Source organism: Mixophyes fleayi, chromosome 4 (assembly GCF_038048845.1).
Source record: "Mixophyes fleayi isolate aMixFle1 chromosome 4, aMixFle1.hap1, whole genome shotgun sequence".
NCBI lineage: Eukaryota > Metazoa > Chordata > Amphibia > Anura > Limnodynastidae > Mixophyes > Mixophyes fleayi.
The window spans coordinates 34,637,696-34,653,398 of NC_134405.1; the positions used below are offsets into that span (position 1 = coordinate 34,637,696).

General features: G+C 40.4%; 1 protein-coding gene across 2 annotated transcripts in view; it reads right to left on the reverse strand.

Annotated features, from left to right (window-relative positions):
• LOC142151177 (venom factor-like) overlaps window positions 1-15,703 on the reverse strand; it is a 141,384-nt gene that overhangs the window by 94,103 nt on the left and 31,578 nt on the right. For both annotated transcript variants that reach the window (XM_075206542.1, XM_075206543.1), the window contains exons 9-14: window positions 13,635-13,755; window positions 13,193-13,308; window positions 7,197-7,343; window positions 4,000-4,209; window positions 2,175-2,366; window positions 600-749 (exon numbers count right to left, since the gene is read on the reverse strand). In XM_075206542.1, the coding sequence (XP_075062643.1) occupies window positions 600-749; window positions 2,175-2,366; window positions 4,000-4,209; window positions 7,197-7,343; window positions 13,193-13,308; window positions 13,635-13,755 (936 nt within the window). The remainder of the gene's footprint in view (window positions 1-599; window positions 750-2,174; window positions 2,367-3,999; window positions 4,210-7,196; window positions 7,344-13,192; window positions 13,309-13,634; window positions 13,756-15,703) is intronic.

Sequence of the window (15,703 nt, forward strand, 5' to 3'; positions counted from 1 at the left end):
CTGGTCTTTGTGTCTTAGAAAATAAACAAGTTGGTCATAGAAAGTTGGATATATTGATAAAAATTAAAGTTGCTCAATGCTGGTTAAAAGCCTAAGGTACAGAACATGGATGACGATTCCTTATACCTATGTATTGGAACAAACCAAGGGAGGAGGAGGAGGAGGAAGAAGAAGAAGAAGAAGAAGAAGAAGAAGAAGAAGAAGAAGAAGAAGAAGAAGAAGAAGGAAGGAAGAAGGAAGAAGAAGAAGAAGAAGAAGAAGAAGAAGGAAGAAGAAGAAGAAGAAGGAAGAAGGAAGAAGGAAGAAGGAAGAAGAAGAAGAAGAAGAAGAAGAAGAAGGAAGAAGAAGGAAGAAGAAGAAGAAGAAGGAAGAAGAAGGAAGAAGAAGGAAGAAGAAGGAAGAAGAAGAAGAAGAAGAAGAAGAAGAAGAAGAAACAAGAAATGAGGTGAGACCCTTCAGCTGTAGAAATTATTTTATATAAAAATTGTCAAGTACTTTGTGTAGTCTCCATCTGCTGTACATTTGCTACAAGAATTTTAAATATATGTACTTGTCTATTACAGAATTCTTGACATGTGTTAATGTATCCAAGTTCTTACCTTGCTCTGGTTCATCTTATACTTGTTGTTCAAAATAAAGACACCTTTATCCACGGCAACCAGTGCAACGCTGGAATTATGATCAGCTTTCAATGTTAGTTTTATGGATTCTCCAGGTTTTGCGATGGTTTTGTCAGCATTCAGCTCCAACTGTGTGAAGAGTATTTGCATCACAAGTAAAAAAAAAAAGATTATAAAGTGTACTAGAAATTTAGAAATAAGGGTACTCATGCTGTGTTGGGCATTTTGTACTGCCTTTGCACACAAAAATGACTATGCATATGTCCATATGTTAAGTTGGCCGCAGTTCTACCGATGACTGGAGAGGGCTGTAAGGGGGAGGGAAGGATGGATCAAACGCAGTCCAAGTACAGTAATTGCATGTTCGAGAGAGACCCACAGAGAGAGAAGCAGATACACCTGTCTGTAGCCATATCATTTGGGAGTGCCTGAGGACTGGAGTAACACACTGATGATGAAGACAGCTGCCAGCACTAGCTACTGCTTATGATTGGTTGATTGTGGATTGTCCTCTGTAACTGATAGTGCTTTCTTATTTGTTCATGCCTATATTATATAATTTTATGGGAGTACTTGAGAAATTTTTTATACTTTCATTCATACACGGGAAGAAGGATTATACCTGCTGTAATATAGAATTGTGTTAACAAACAAATGTTAAAAGCTTGCACTTAGGACTTGGATGGATATACCATTGACACAAACCTGGCATCAAGCTGGACACATCTTGAGATGCTTTTTAAAATGCATAGGTGTCCATCTCATCATCAATACTAGATTGAGCATTCTGCTGGGACATCTGCAGTTCCGAAGACCTCCGTGAGTCTTATTACTTGGTGGGCCTGGTCTAACAGAGAGACCAAGGGCTTGACTCCGACCACACTGGTAGCGGAGATATTGTCAGGCTAAGTGGCTGGGATTCAGCAAGTCATGATAACCAGGTGCTCCTTAAGCTAGTGGGGTTAGGGAAAGATAATGCGATAATGTGATAAACCTGCCTATTTATTTACTGTTTGTATATAGTATTCTAGCAATTGTTTTTATTACAAAATAAGTACTGTTGTACTTTTTAACTGCATTTGCCTGAGTGACTATAAGAACCCTAGAAGGTATTGGGTGAGTTTCTCTGGCATAGTAAGGCACCCCTGTGTGGCCATCCATCATAAAGTGGGTATAATAGGGCCAGACTACCCCAATAACTTCACAGTGACCATACCCAATAGAGGCTCAGAAGAGAGCTAAAGCTACTCAGCGAGGATCTGAGGAAAAAGCTCAGTGAAGAGCTCTGTGCAGGATCCAGTGTGAGCCTGTTGTGTGTCCCGTTGGATATAGAAGTTGAGTTGTAGACAAGATGGAGTTCTGTCTCTACAGATAGAGAGAGTGACCACAGTGACTGGCTGTTTGTTCATTCACTAAAGAGAAAGTGGTAGCCAGCATACCTGCCTAGCTGCTGGCTGATTGGTTGATCAAAATATCAAAGATTTAAGGTAAATGTATATTTTGTCATCTAATTTTTAATCGCAGTATGTCCTATTGTTCCACTATTCATCTTACCGTTCCCATGTATTTATCAGCCACATCCACCCAGAGAGAGTCAGACACGATCTCCTTTCCTGTGGTATAATAAGCCACAAAACGGAAAGATGGTAAAAATTCCTCTGTGATGACCAGAGACAGGGTGATTAAGAGCTGGCCTTGCTCCCGTTTCTGTCGGCCCACTTGCATTATCCTGCCCTTACTTAGGATCTGAAATAAAGCATTATAAAAATACAAGAAATAAGAGTGTGTCTTGAAGCTGAAGGTAGTATTAAAAGTTAAGGTAATCACACATGTTATAATTTGAGCATCACTATCAAAAGGGGGGGCAATACAGTCATTAATGGATAATAATAGATCCAATATAATCAAATTTAAATGACCGGCTTAATAATAATCTTATGATTTCTGGAGGATTAATTGAATATGAAAGCAATAAAAATGATGATTGAAGTGAGTTTATTATAACCATATGATTAAAGACGATTATACAAATCTACAAATGTCTTCACCTGCAGGCTTTTTTTTTGTTACTGCTCAAAATTGTGATATGTGTAAAGCACAATAATCAAACAATCTGATTGAAACTTGGATTGAAAACTACTGTTCAAATATATGAATGTATGTAATTTCTATGGATCCACCTCTACTTCATTTCCTTTATCAGTTGGAGTATCACAAGGCTCAGTGCTAGGTCCTCTGCTCTACTTTATCTATAGTTCTTTTTGGAAAACTAATAAACTCCTTTGGATTTCCGTATCATCTCTATGTGGATTATACCAAATTTATCTATCCTATCCTTATCTCTAGCCAGCTATGTTGTCCCACGTTACTGATTGTCTTTCTGCCATTTCATCTTGGATGCCCTCTCGCCAACTTTAACTCAATCTTTCAAAAACAGAGTTAATAATATTCCCACCCACTGAGAGAAGTTACCTACCTGACACTTGTATTTCTGTTGACAACATGACTTTAATTCCCACCCAGGAAGCTCGCTGCCTAGGTGTGTTCCATGACTAAGAACTATCTTTTGTCCCCACATCAACTTTATATCTAAATCATGTTACATACATCTAAAAAAAAAAACAGAATATGTACATATCTTACACAAGACACTGCAAAAACTCTAATTCATGTACTCATCATCTCCTGTATTGTCGATTGCAATTCTCTTCTTTCCCAAAACAGACATTCACGCCTAAGATCTATTTTGCATGCAGCGGCTAGATTGATTTTGCCAACTCGATAACTCCATTCTGCACAAGATAAGTGTCTCCCATCCACTATCATTCTATCCTCCCATTCCCATTTACAGGTATTTTTTTGAGCTTCACCCACTCTATGGAATTCCCTCCCTCGCACAATAAGACTTTCTTCTTGTCTAGAAACCTTCAAGCGTTCACTGAAAACCCGCCTCTTCAGGCAAGCTTGTAATATTCCCCAACCACCCTCTTCACCACACTAGGTTACCCTATTACCACCCTTTACACAATACACACAAGACAACAACACTCTGACCCTCTGACCAACATTGCTGTGTGACTGGAATATATAGCGTGCTATCACTTTTTACATTTGTAGTCTGGCTAGACCAATATGCAATATGTAGACTTAAACTGATGTATCCAACTCCTATTGTCCCATAGATTGGGAGCTTGCGAGCAGGGCCTTCTCACCTCTGTCTGTATTACCAAGTATTATCTATGTTTGACCCTAATTGTAAAGTGCTATGGAATTTGCTGGCATTATATAAATAAATGTTGTTGATGATGATGATGTATGTATAGTATAAAATACGTTGCTGTGGACAGCTATAGAGAAGCTTAAGTCTAGGTATATTTACCAAGTACGTGAAATGTTGTACATTGTTCTGCACTCCTGCATTGCCATGGATGATAAAGTTTATGAAGACTTGTTGCCCATGTTCCAACATATTGTTTCCGATACTGAGGTGAAGATAATTTCCCTGTCCACTGACGGAGGTATATGCATTAGCAGATGTTTCTCCAGATGCCTGCTGATTTGCCAGTAACTTGGCCACAGTGGTTTTCACCTATGAGTAATATATAGAATTGGACGAGACATATATTCACATATGGCTGTCTATACAGCTATGGCATAGTAATATCAGAATCTTGTACAGTGAGCCTTTTTTAATTCACTTTAAAACATATAGAATGTATTTTATCACTTTGGACTTTTAATATCCCTTATAATATAATTAGGGACATCGGAACTTGATAAGCCTGCCAGGATGGTGATGCACATACTGTGATACTCTGCAAGGCTCCCTGCATTGAGAAAAAAATCTATATACTTGTATAAACAATGCATCCCATAAGATTTGAGTCACTGCGCTTAATAGATCAGTGATTGTAATAAGCCCCGGGGGTATGGGGAAGCGACGCAAGCACAGTTTATCCCCAAAGGGAAATCCCAGCACTGGCACTGAATTCAATAAGGTGCCTTATACAGGGAATTATATATATTCATTATTGGAATCATACAGTTTCGGACCTCATTATAAGTATATCTATTCTTATATTTGTAATATGAGTGTTCAGACATTTAGTTATTTGATTTTTTATTATGATTGTCTGTAGATTTAATTTCTTTTGTATTGTTTTGGCACCCTATATACGTGCTCCTACTTTCTATTGTAGCAGTCTGTATAATCCATCAGGTGTCGTTATTAGCAATCTGAATGAGTGTCAGGCGCCGTCCATGTATCGCGTCTTCCGCACAGGGACGCGCGCCTGTCTCCGCCTGCAAGCGTCTGGTTGCTAGGCAACCAGACGCACTTCCGGGTTCCCAGCAGCAGTGTCACCACCACCAATAGATAGCCCTGCCCCCTCTCTCTATTTATACCTAGTTCTGGCACCTAAGTGCCAGAGTATTAGGTCTCCTGAACTCCTGCGCTCCAGATATATATTCTGATCTTCCTGTGCCTACCAGTGTATGACCCGGCTACGTCCTTGACTACTCCTGTTTCCAGTGTTCCACGTGTTTGACCCGGCTATGTTTCTGAACTTTCTCCCATCTCCTGTGTTCCTAATACCTGACCCGGCTAGTTATTTGACCTCGCTTACGGATTCACCTATTGGCACCTTCTGATAGCACGGCTTGACCCGGACCGCCTGACTCCTCTTCCATCCAAATGCTTCACATGTTGCTCTCTTTGAGGACCGTGACCTGCGTGTCTCCCACAGCAAAGTCCATACTCCCTTGCTGGGATCCCTAGCGATGACCTGGGGCATGTTAGACTCCACACCTCTTTGTTGAGCAGTGCAGAAACCAGTAAGCTACGCACCCTTAGTTCCGTGACAAAGAGATTGGGTTTTTTATGCTTTCTCGATGGGTTTATTGGGTCACTATGGCAACGATCAACTAGCTTTATTGATGCACTTTTGAAACTGACATGAACAATCGGAAATTGATTGGCCAGGTGACATCACGTGACTACTGGCTGGGCAATTTAAACAGTGTGTTTTCAGTATGTACATTCATTCCTCTGATAAAACAGTTTGAAATAACGGAGACACGCGTCACACCTTGGCACTTATCTTATTGGCATGGCGAATTTCTGGACTTTAATACATCAGAACCCCATGGTTAGTCTTTATTCTAGCGGACTGTGAAGTAAACAGATAGATACTGGGACATTTTAACTATTACCTCTCCATTCCTTCAGCGGCTTTCAGGTGGGAAAAGCGTCTTTAATCTATGTACCTCATACAGCACTCATTGCTGCATCTGATCTCTGCATGCTAACAAGTTATTCCTTTGGTTGGCTGTGTTTTCTGGTTAGGCAGGAGAGGGATTATTTCTATCTCAGTGATCCATTTTTCACAAGACTATTTATATAAGTCCATGATACTGTTGTGCCTCTACTTAAGTTCAATTGCTGCTTATTTACTAGATATTATATTCTAGTTGTTTTAAGTATTATTATTGTTTATTAATATATTAATATTTTATATTAAATATTGTGTGGATTCAGCGCTCTCCTATTTTCCTTTTTTTCTTGTTGCCATTTGCAGATGCAGATATCTGCATAGAGGGAACTGCGCTCCACTTATTTCTGTTTATTTGTGTATGACTTATAGCGCCTGAGATTTTTATTTGTTTCCTTATACAGGGAAGATCCAAATTTATTTGCAAGACAGAACAGCCGGCCGATCTATGGATATTTCAAAAAGTTAGACAATGTAGCTATGGAGATTTATCCTTGTCAATGTATTTATTATGGTGCAAAGGAGCAATTCTCCTTCTAAGAGACAACTGACATTAAGGAGATAAAATATAATTGTAATTTTAAAATGATAAAACCAAAGTGCAAAAAAATAATTCAATCTGAAATACTTAGAGTAAAAAGTTAGGAGGAATCATTTTATCGCTAGAACCATTGACTGAACTACACTGACATCAGTCAAAAATGGAATTGCATGGTCCAACACTCTCGTTTACCAGGGTTAGTGTCTAGAGTTGCAACAAAGCAGCTTAGTATCACTGGATATAACACTCAAGATATAATGCAGTGGGTTTCATTATTTCCTGGGGCTGGTGCAATTAGTGGTTTCACCACTTTCATATAATCCATATAAACCTACATCCCCTTAATGCAACAAGAAAAATAATATGAGTATAAAAATAATGAAAAATTACAGCTGTCATTACCACCCATGGGACATAAGAGAGGCCCCAGCTAAGTGCTGAGGTGACAACGCAAACTCTATAGAAAGCGTCATAATTACTAGTAATATATATTTTAGCCTATCCAGTGTCTTCTTCATTATTTACATCAACATAACCTAAACCAACATTCAAGTAAGACACTTAAATCCTATTTTAATACACTTACAGGTGTCAGCTTTATTTAACAGACAAATCCACAATCTAGATGGGACACCTTAAGTTTCATGCTAGTTGTATTTTTATAAATAATCTAAACTAAATGTCCCTTTATTGATGTTGCTCATGGATTGATATAAGCAAAACCAATAGGAAGGTTGTATCATAGGAAAGGAAAATATGACTCACTGTGACTTTCAAAGATTTGTCATTAGTGCCTGTGTTCAAAATTAATCTGGCTGTTCCATCTTGAAGGGTTACACCTTTGACATTCCCAGGTACCATCTTCACTGGTATATTTCCTGCTGGAGATCCATCTGGGTTTGTAACCATCGCCTAACAGTAAAATAAACAAAATTAAAATCTATAAAGATTAAAGTAAAAGATAAATGGAGAGAAAGAGAAATAATGACAAGGCACACAGTGACTACAGCTAGTAATACAGGTAGATCTTGCTGTTATATTTGACCATAACATACCCCTGAGCAAAAGCCAAAACTCTACAACTTGATCCCCAGAGATGAACCGTTGAACTGATCCTGCTCCTTCTTGTCTAACTGTTCCTAATATGTTTAAGTGTTTGTTTCCTCCTCATGTCTCTTAACTGTAACATGAGGGAACCAACAGGACTCTATATGTGGACCAGTTGAATTCCATGCATCATCATCATCATCATCACCATTTATTTATTTAGCGCCACTGATTCCGCAGCACTGTACAGAGAACTCACTCACATCAGTCCCTACCCCATTGGGGCTTACAGTCTACATTCCCTAACACACACACACACAGACTAGGGTCAATTTGTTAGCAGCCAATTAACGTACCAGTATGTTTTTGGAGTGTGGGGAGGAAACCTACGCAAACACGGGGAGAACATACAAACTCCTCACAGATAAGGTCATGGTCGGGAATCGAACTCATGACCCCAGTGCTGTAAGGCAGAAGTGCTAACCACTTATTTCTTCTAAAAAAAATGTTTTCCTTCATTAACATGTAGTGAGGAAACCTTTCTTAGATGGAGTGGTATTTATCCTCCACAAGATTCAACTCATTCAGGCAGATCAAAAAATATCTAAAAAGGGCGTTATTACGACATACAACACCGTTCACAAGTTACAAGTAAATGGTAGCGTGTACCCTCCAGCAGCCTCTCGCAGACAGCGCAGTAACAATCTCATCTTTCAGAGTCTTAGCCTCTTGCAGTTTTAATGCTACAATTTAGCTAGACAGTTCCTATGTAGCCCAGCCCGGAATATTTGCAAACAAAGATTCTGTCCTGGTATCCAGGGTCTGATCAACCAATAGGCTGACCGGCTATTGCCTGGGGTGTTGGGACCTGGGGGGGCACAGCGCCGGCAGCATTTAAGATTTTTTTTTACATTTTTTGTTTTGTTTACAACTGATTATGTGCACACGGAGGCACCCCTCCCCCACTTTTCCACAATGTAGCTCACTCCTCCCCTCCGCTCCTAACCACTCCTCCTCTCTCCTCCCTCCTCATTGGCTGTCGGGCGTGATGTCATCAAGTCCTGACTGTGTCAGTGAGGAGCTGCAGTAACAAGAGCTGACTGCCGGTGGAAGAGAAGACAGGTAAGCAGATGTGTGTTTATGCAGAAAGGGGGGGGACAGAGTGTGTGTTTAAGCAGAAAGGGGGAACATAGTGTGTGTTTATGCAAAAAGGGGGGGACAGAGTGTAAGTTTATGCTTAAAGGGGGGGACAGAGAGTATTTTGAGGGGGACAGCATGCAGAAAGGGGGACAGCATGTGTTCTGAGGGGGGCACTGTGCAGGGGAGTCATGAATTGGTCACTGCAGTGTGATGAAATAGCTGGGGGGGTCATGATTTGGCTGCTTGTGGGGGGCTATGATCTCTGGATTGTGTGGCGTTCATGAGGATGCTCTCTAAAGAGCCTAAGCATTGAGGGTTTGTAATGTTTGCACATTTCCAAAACAGGCCACAACTTTCCAGAGGATAGGTAAATGACAACAAAGCTGCAACAACAAGCAAGAAAAAACAGCAAGAACAGGTAAGGGAATCTGTCTAAAATTGTTTGCTGAAAAATACTCCTGAATACTCCTTTAATGATTGTCATACTGCTCTCCTTATATTACTGCCTGTCTACACAGGGCGCAGAGTCAAAATGTTCCAATCATACCCCCTGTCAGCAGCGGTCTATAAGTGGACACTTAAATTATTTAACTGTTGGACATACTGTTGCTGTTACATTGATTATACAATGCAATGGCTTGACTGAATTAACTATTTGGCTGGATACATTTAACAAATGGTTATAATATTGTATTAGGGAATGACACTTTATGATTGCATGAAACATTAAGACATTTGAGATATTGTATCTGCAGTGTTACACAATCTGAATCTGTGATACATTTTGATACAATAACATTTATATTGATACTCATTAATACATTTTCCAATGCTATTTCAGCCAGTATAGTACTGTGGAGACAGATTGCATCTAATCTGGAAGTTCTAAACTAATTACTTCCTGGATTACCGGTTGACCTATGTTGAAGTCGTATAATTGGATGAACGAAAGTATATTGGTTTAATATTGGTTTGCCGTGCATATTGCGAAGCGTACGCCATGTGTTATGTGGCGTGGTGCGTTCGCACGGTAAAATACGCACGCACACACTCGCATTACAACAGTTAGTTATTTATATAATTTCATATTGGTTCTGTTACACTGTAATTCAGGAGCAGATAGTATTCGGTTTATTATTAGTCTATATATATATATATATATATATATATATATATATATATATATATATAGTGATTATATGTACATTGTAGTGTTATTAAAAGTTTAGGTAATAGGAAAGGTGTCATGCCTGATATCATATTGAAGCCCTAATCATCAGCAGCTGTCCGGTGCAGTCGGCGAAGAGATCGCACATTGCATACTTTAGTTATTGATATTAGAGAGTAAACCTTTGTATGATGCTGGCTATTAAAGGAGCAGACCCCCTGGAAAGAAGACCCCCACCTTTGGATTCCTTAGATTGAATCAACCTATTACCTGTCTGGCCTGGACCCACCCAACGTCTGGACCTATAGAAACAATCTACGCCATCTCTATTGTTCACAATCAAACACTGACTGTATATATTAGCTGCATCCCCCACCAGGGCCTCAGTCTACTCTGACCAGTTATCTAACAGATACACTGTTCCATTGGGACCCATGGAAGCGCAGCGATTGCAGCGGTATGTATGTATGCAACTTTTGGTATTGGCTGTGCTGTACTGTACTTTATCATAATAATGTATTGAATTGTTGACTATTTACATCTGCTAAAATAAATTACTTTGTGCTTTGGACACACATACAATTGATTGGGCAATGCTTATTTTAAAACGATAGAATTACTTTAATACCTAGATAACTTGAGCTGCCAGATAGCTATATTAACAGTCACTCAGACATTGTCCTCATTATTAACAGCCCTGATCTATGCCACACCTCCTAACAATGGACATTTGAGACAAATGGTAATTACCTAACTCAAATACCTTAGCTAACACAACTTTCCATCCTGTCATGCAATATGGCTTCTGCTGTCCTGCTATTTTCACACCATATGACAACAGTCTTTAGATTTCTAATACATACAATATTGCAGATAATAGCAAGGGAAACTGTACCGAATAACAAGAAATAACAATACACATCATACACTGATGCTCTGGTGTATATGCTTGGGCCAAGGTTTAAAAAGTATAATAAACTGTTAGAAACTGGTTATGAATAAAAAGTCCTCAGTCCAGTGGAACCCAGTTTCATCACACATGTTAATTTGAATGAACCACTATAAATAAAAAGAGATTCCCAGTTTGTCTTTCTCCAAATCAAAGTCAAATTGAAAAGTGTAGAGTGACATCAAGATGTAGCAAGCGTTAATTTACCAGGAATGCTACTGTGCCATACATTGAATACGTTCTGCCAGCACAGTTCATTGCTTTGCTGATGTTTCCCAAAGCGCTGTCTCAATTATGTTTTTTGGGTTTTTTTTATACATGAAATGCCATGTTCTACAACCAGATGTTGTTGCTTAAATAAATGCAGATTAATAATAAATAAATTAAATGAACAGTGTGAACCAAGCAGCAGTGCTGACTGTACTAGTCACGCTATAATAGGGAGATCGCAGCATGAGGTCCCATAGTAATAATATGAAAATCAGGCTAATGATCATGGGGAGATATCCTGCATGTTTTTGAGTTAGTAACTATTGTAATTATAAGGTAAGAGCAGAGCTAGTTTAAGGCTTTGGGTGGTCCGTGGCACTTAGGACAGGGGGGACCTATTGACTACAATTAGGGTCATAGATGACATCATTCATAAGAGAGGAAAACTGTGTTATTATTACTCATTTTGCTCTCATTCCCCTTCCATGCCTCTCTCATTGCATCCCTTTCCATGTCACTCTCGTTGCAGTCCTAACCAGGTCACTCTCATTGCAGCCCCACCATAAGTCTCATTGCAGCCCCCCTCCACCATAGGTCTCATTACAGCCCCCTTCCTCCCCATAGATCTTATTGCAGGCCCCCTCCTCCCCTATAGGTCTCATTGCAGACTCACCATAGGTCTCATTGCAGCCCCCCTCCACCATAGGACTCATTACAGCCCCCCTCCACCATAGGTCTCATTACAGCCCCCCTCCACCATAGGTCTCATTACAGCCCCCCTTTTCCCCATAGATCTCATTGCAGGTCCTCTCCTCCCCCATAGGTCTCATTGCATCCCCTCACTCCCGCATAGGTCTCATTGCAGGCCCAATTATATAGTTTTTATCTTACCATTAGTAATGACCTCCGACACCATCCTGCATCTCCACTATCCACTATTTTCTGCTCAGACAAGAAGTGTAATAACTTCCTGTCTGAGCACTGCACTGTGGGGCTGCCAGAGACAGTTATTAGTTTCATAAAATTTTATATGTGTGAGGCTAATCTTTCTGAACAGACTCCTTGCAGCTCTGTCTGAGCATTCGAAGGAGTTTGTACAGAAAGATTAGCCTCTTGCATTTAAAAATATATGAGACTAATAACTGTCTCTGGCAGCAGGATTTAGGTGCCGAGGGGGGAAAGAAGGACAAGGGCACAAACCCCCCTCACCTTAATATTCTCTGGGTAAGAAAAAACAAAGAGACATTAGTGGTACTACATCCAAAACAGTAATTTCAACAGTTACATTATAGCATACTTGCCAACTCTCCCGGAAAGTCCGGGAGACTCCCGAAATTCGAGTCAGTCTCCCGGGCTCCCGGGGGAGATGGCATTTCTCCCGCATCCCGGATTTCACCGAGAATTGCGTCATTTTGGCCCCGCCCCCGCGACACAAATTACGTTTTCGCGGGGGGCGGGGCCAAAATGACGCAGTTGGCCTCGTCCCGCCCCCTCCCGCCCTCCAGTCTCGCCCCCCTCCCGCCCTCCAGTCTCGCCTCCTCTCCCGGAAACAAGTTTCCGGGAGTTGGCAACTATGCATTATAGTATCAAGATGCAAAAATTGTAGCTCATGAATGGCATATTACAGTAAAATCATAATGCTCTTGGCGTTATTTTACATCTTGTTACATCTCTAAGGATATGCTGTCTGAAATGCGAGCCCCTTTACGAGTTAAGTGACCATATTCCCGCAGATATTTGTCTTCTGCTTGGACTTGCAGTTTGTTTCCTACCATAATATAAGCACAGTTATTGTTTCTTAAATGTTATAAAAACTATACTTTCAGGGTCTGAGTCATTAAGGAATGTAAGGCAAAAAATGGAGTAAAATGTTCTCCTACAATGCAAAGAGTGCAAATTAGTTTATCATTTTGCACATAAGATAATTACTGCCTGTTTTTTCTCATGTAGGACATATGTAGGACACATACTTGATAGCTTTATTTTTACACTGACATTTAAAGTTGATCTGGGGCCTACCCTAACTATAAATCTGTCCCCAAGTTTTAAATTTACCTCCCCACTCCATTACAACATGGCTTTGCCCAGGTGCAAATGTACCCCGTTTTATGCTTTGCTCTCCTTAATGGCTCTTATGCATTTCTATAGGATATTTCCCTTGAAGTCTGTGGCTATTAAGGAAACAGTATTAGTACAATCGTAATTGATTTCTTCTTGGTAAACAAATAAATGCTATCAGTAACGAACCATGAGATCAAAGGGCATTCCTGGCTTGAAAAACTTGGGTGTTCTTGTAAAGTCGACTTTATATGGAGATTTAACTATATGAATGTTGTCCAGTTCAGCTTCCACCATGTCACTGCCTGCAAGACAAATACATAGGGCTGTGATAGAAGTGCAAAATATTTGTTTTTTTGTAGAGGTGAAGTTTGAATATAATATTCTTTTGCTCCAGTGCTAAACACCCAAATCTCCTAAAAAATTCTCACTCCTTGACAAAGCTTTCACTTTTATAAATACACATTCATTATCTCTCATCAAGACTCATCTGACAATCATATTCTCCTTCATGTACTAGTACAATAAGTCTCTTATACTCTTTACTGTCCTCTTACCTTTATATGGGATCCACAATCTTTGCACACAAATAAAACTTTGTATGTCAGAATAACATTTAGTCTTGTCTAACCTGAGTCAGTGATGACTGTTACCGAAACATACAATCTGTACTGCAACAAATCATCTGCATTTTTGAAATCCTTGATCAGATCATTTCTCATTAGTGTGGCTTTTTCTCCTCCTTCAGTAACCTAGGTAAAAAATAGATAAGAACCGTGAAAACATGGATGGGAGAATATGAAGTTACTATGGCAAGAGACGGATAGGATCGGACAAGGTGGAAATGCCAAAACATAAAACAGAGAGGAAAAAATGGTAATGCAGTGATGAACCAAGGAATTGTCATGATGTTTAGTTAGAGTGGTTGCTGATTTGTATTGTTTGCTACCAGCTAAACAATTATAATCATTTAATTACATTGTATTTTATTAAATATGACAATTACAAACTATTCCTGGCACTTAGGAATCAGGGGTACGCTCAGGGCCGGATTAAGGGGAGGAAGGAATGTTCTTTTACATGATGGTGCCCCTGTTTATATATTGCCTGATGGTCACTTTTTATCAGCAGACAATATATAAATGTGTGATGAGCCCAAAAGCGCTCATCACAGGGATGAGAAAAGACCCTCTTTGCCATAACAATTAACTTTATCCAAGAAACAACATTTCCACTGCATTTCAGCCCTGTCACAAAAGTATCAGCTGACATCAGGTCAGTGATTCTCTCATTAACACAGGTTAGAGTGTTGATGAGGGCAAGGCTTTAGATCAATCTTTTAATTTTAATTGAGTTAGAATAACAGACTGGAAGCTTTAAAAGGATGGCGGTGTTTTAAATCATTGTTCTTCCTCTGTTAACCATTGTTAACTGCAAGGAAACATATGCAGTCATCACTGCTTTGCACAATAAAAGGGCTTCACAGGCAAGGATATTGCTGCTAGTAAGAATGTACCTAAATAAACCATTTATCAGATCATCAAGAACTTCAAGGAGAGAGGTTAAATAGTTGTGAATAAGGATTCAGGGCGCCCAAGAACATCCAGTAAGCGTCAGGCCCGTCTCCTAAATTTGATTCAGCTGTGGGATTAGGACACCACCAGTGCAGAGCTTGCTCAGGAATGGAAGCAAGCAGGTATCAAGGATGCCAGCAAAAAAGCCACTGCTCTTCAGGAGAAACATTAGGGACAGACTGATATTCTGCAAAAGGTACAGGGACTGGACAGCTGAGGACTGGGGTAAAGCCATTTTCTCTGATGAATCCCCTTTCAGATTGTTTGGTGTGTCACGGTTGGCTTACAGGAAATTGATCCCTAGGCTCTGCTGAACATGGCTAAGCCCACCCACTGGCGCGGAGTCTAACAGACAGGTGGTTTTCACCAGGAACTCTCGCAAGGAGTTATGGTCTTAGCTGCACCAAGTCTGCAGGTCGCGGTCCCGTGAGTGAGTGTACAGCAGAATGATGTGGGGGAGCCAGGTGAAGTGGATGGAGACGATGGAGTCCACAGATGAGTGGTATAAATACAGGCACAACAATAATATAGGCTGATGGTCAGCAGCCAATGAGTCACTAGGAGTATAGGTGCTCTGTGGACAAAGAGAGGACAGAGGCTGTCACTATGAAGTACTCTGGAGATGGTAATGGAAGTACTGGAGCAGCAATAGTTCAACACAGCCAGATGCTGAAGGCTGACTGGAGTGGTGGAGGTAACTCGTAGTAGCAGCTGATGAGTCCCAGATGAAATAGCAGCTCTGAACTGTAGTGATGAGAGAACTGGAGCTGTCACAATAGAGTACACTGGAGATGGTAATAGAAGTACTGGAACAGCGATAGTTCAACACGGCTGCAGACTGAGAGCAAACTGGAGTAATGGAGGTAACCCGTGGTAACAGCTGATGAGTCACAGATGTAGTAGCGGCTCTGAGTGGTAGCAATGAGAGAACTGAAGCTGTCACGATGATGTACATTGGAGATGGTAATAGAGGTACTGGAGCAGCAATAGTTCAACACGGCCAGAGATTGAGAGTAGGTTGGGAGTAGCGGAGGTAACCCGTGGTAACAGCTGATGAGTCACAGATGTAGTAGCGGCTCTGAGTGGTAGCGATGAGAAACTGGAGCGGTCACAATGAAGTACACTG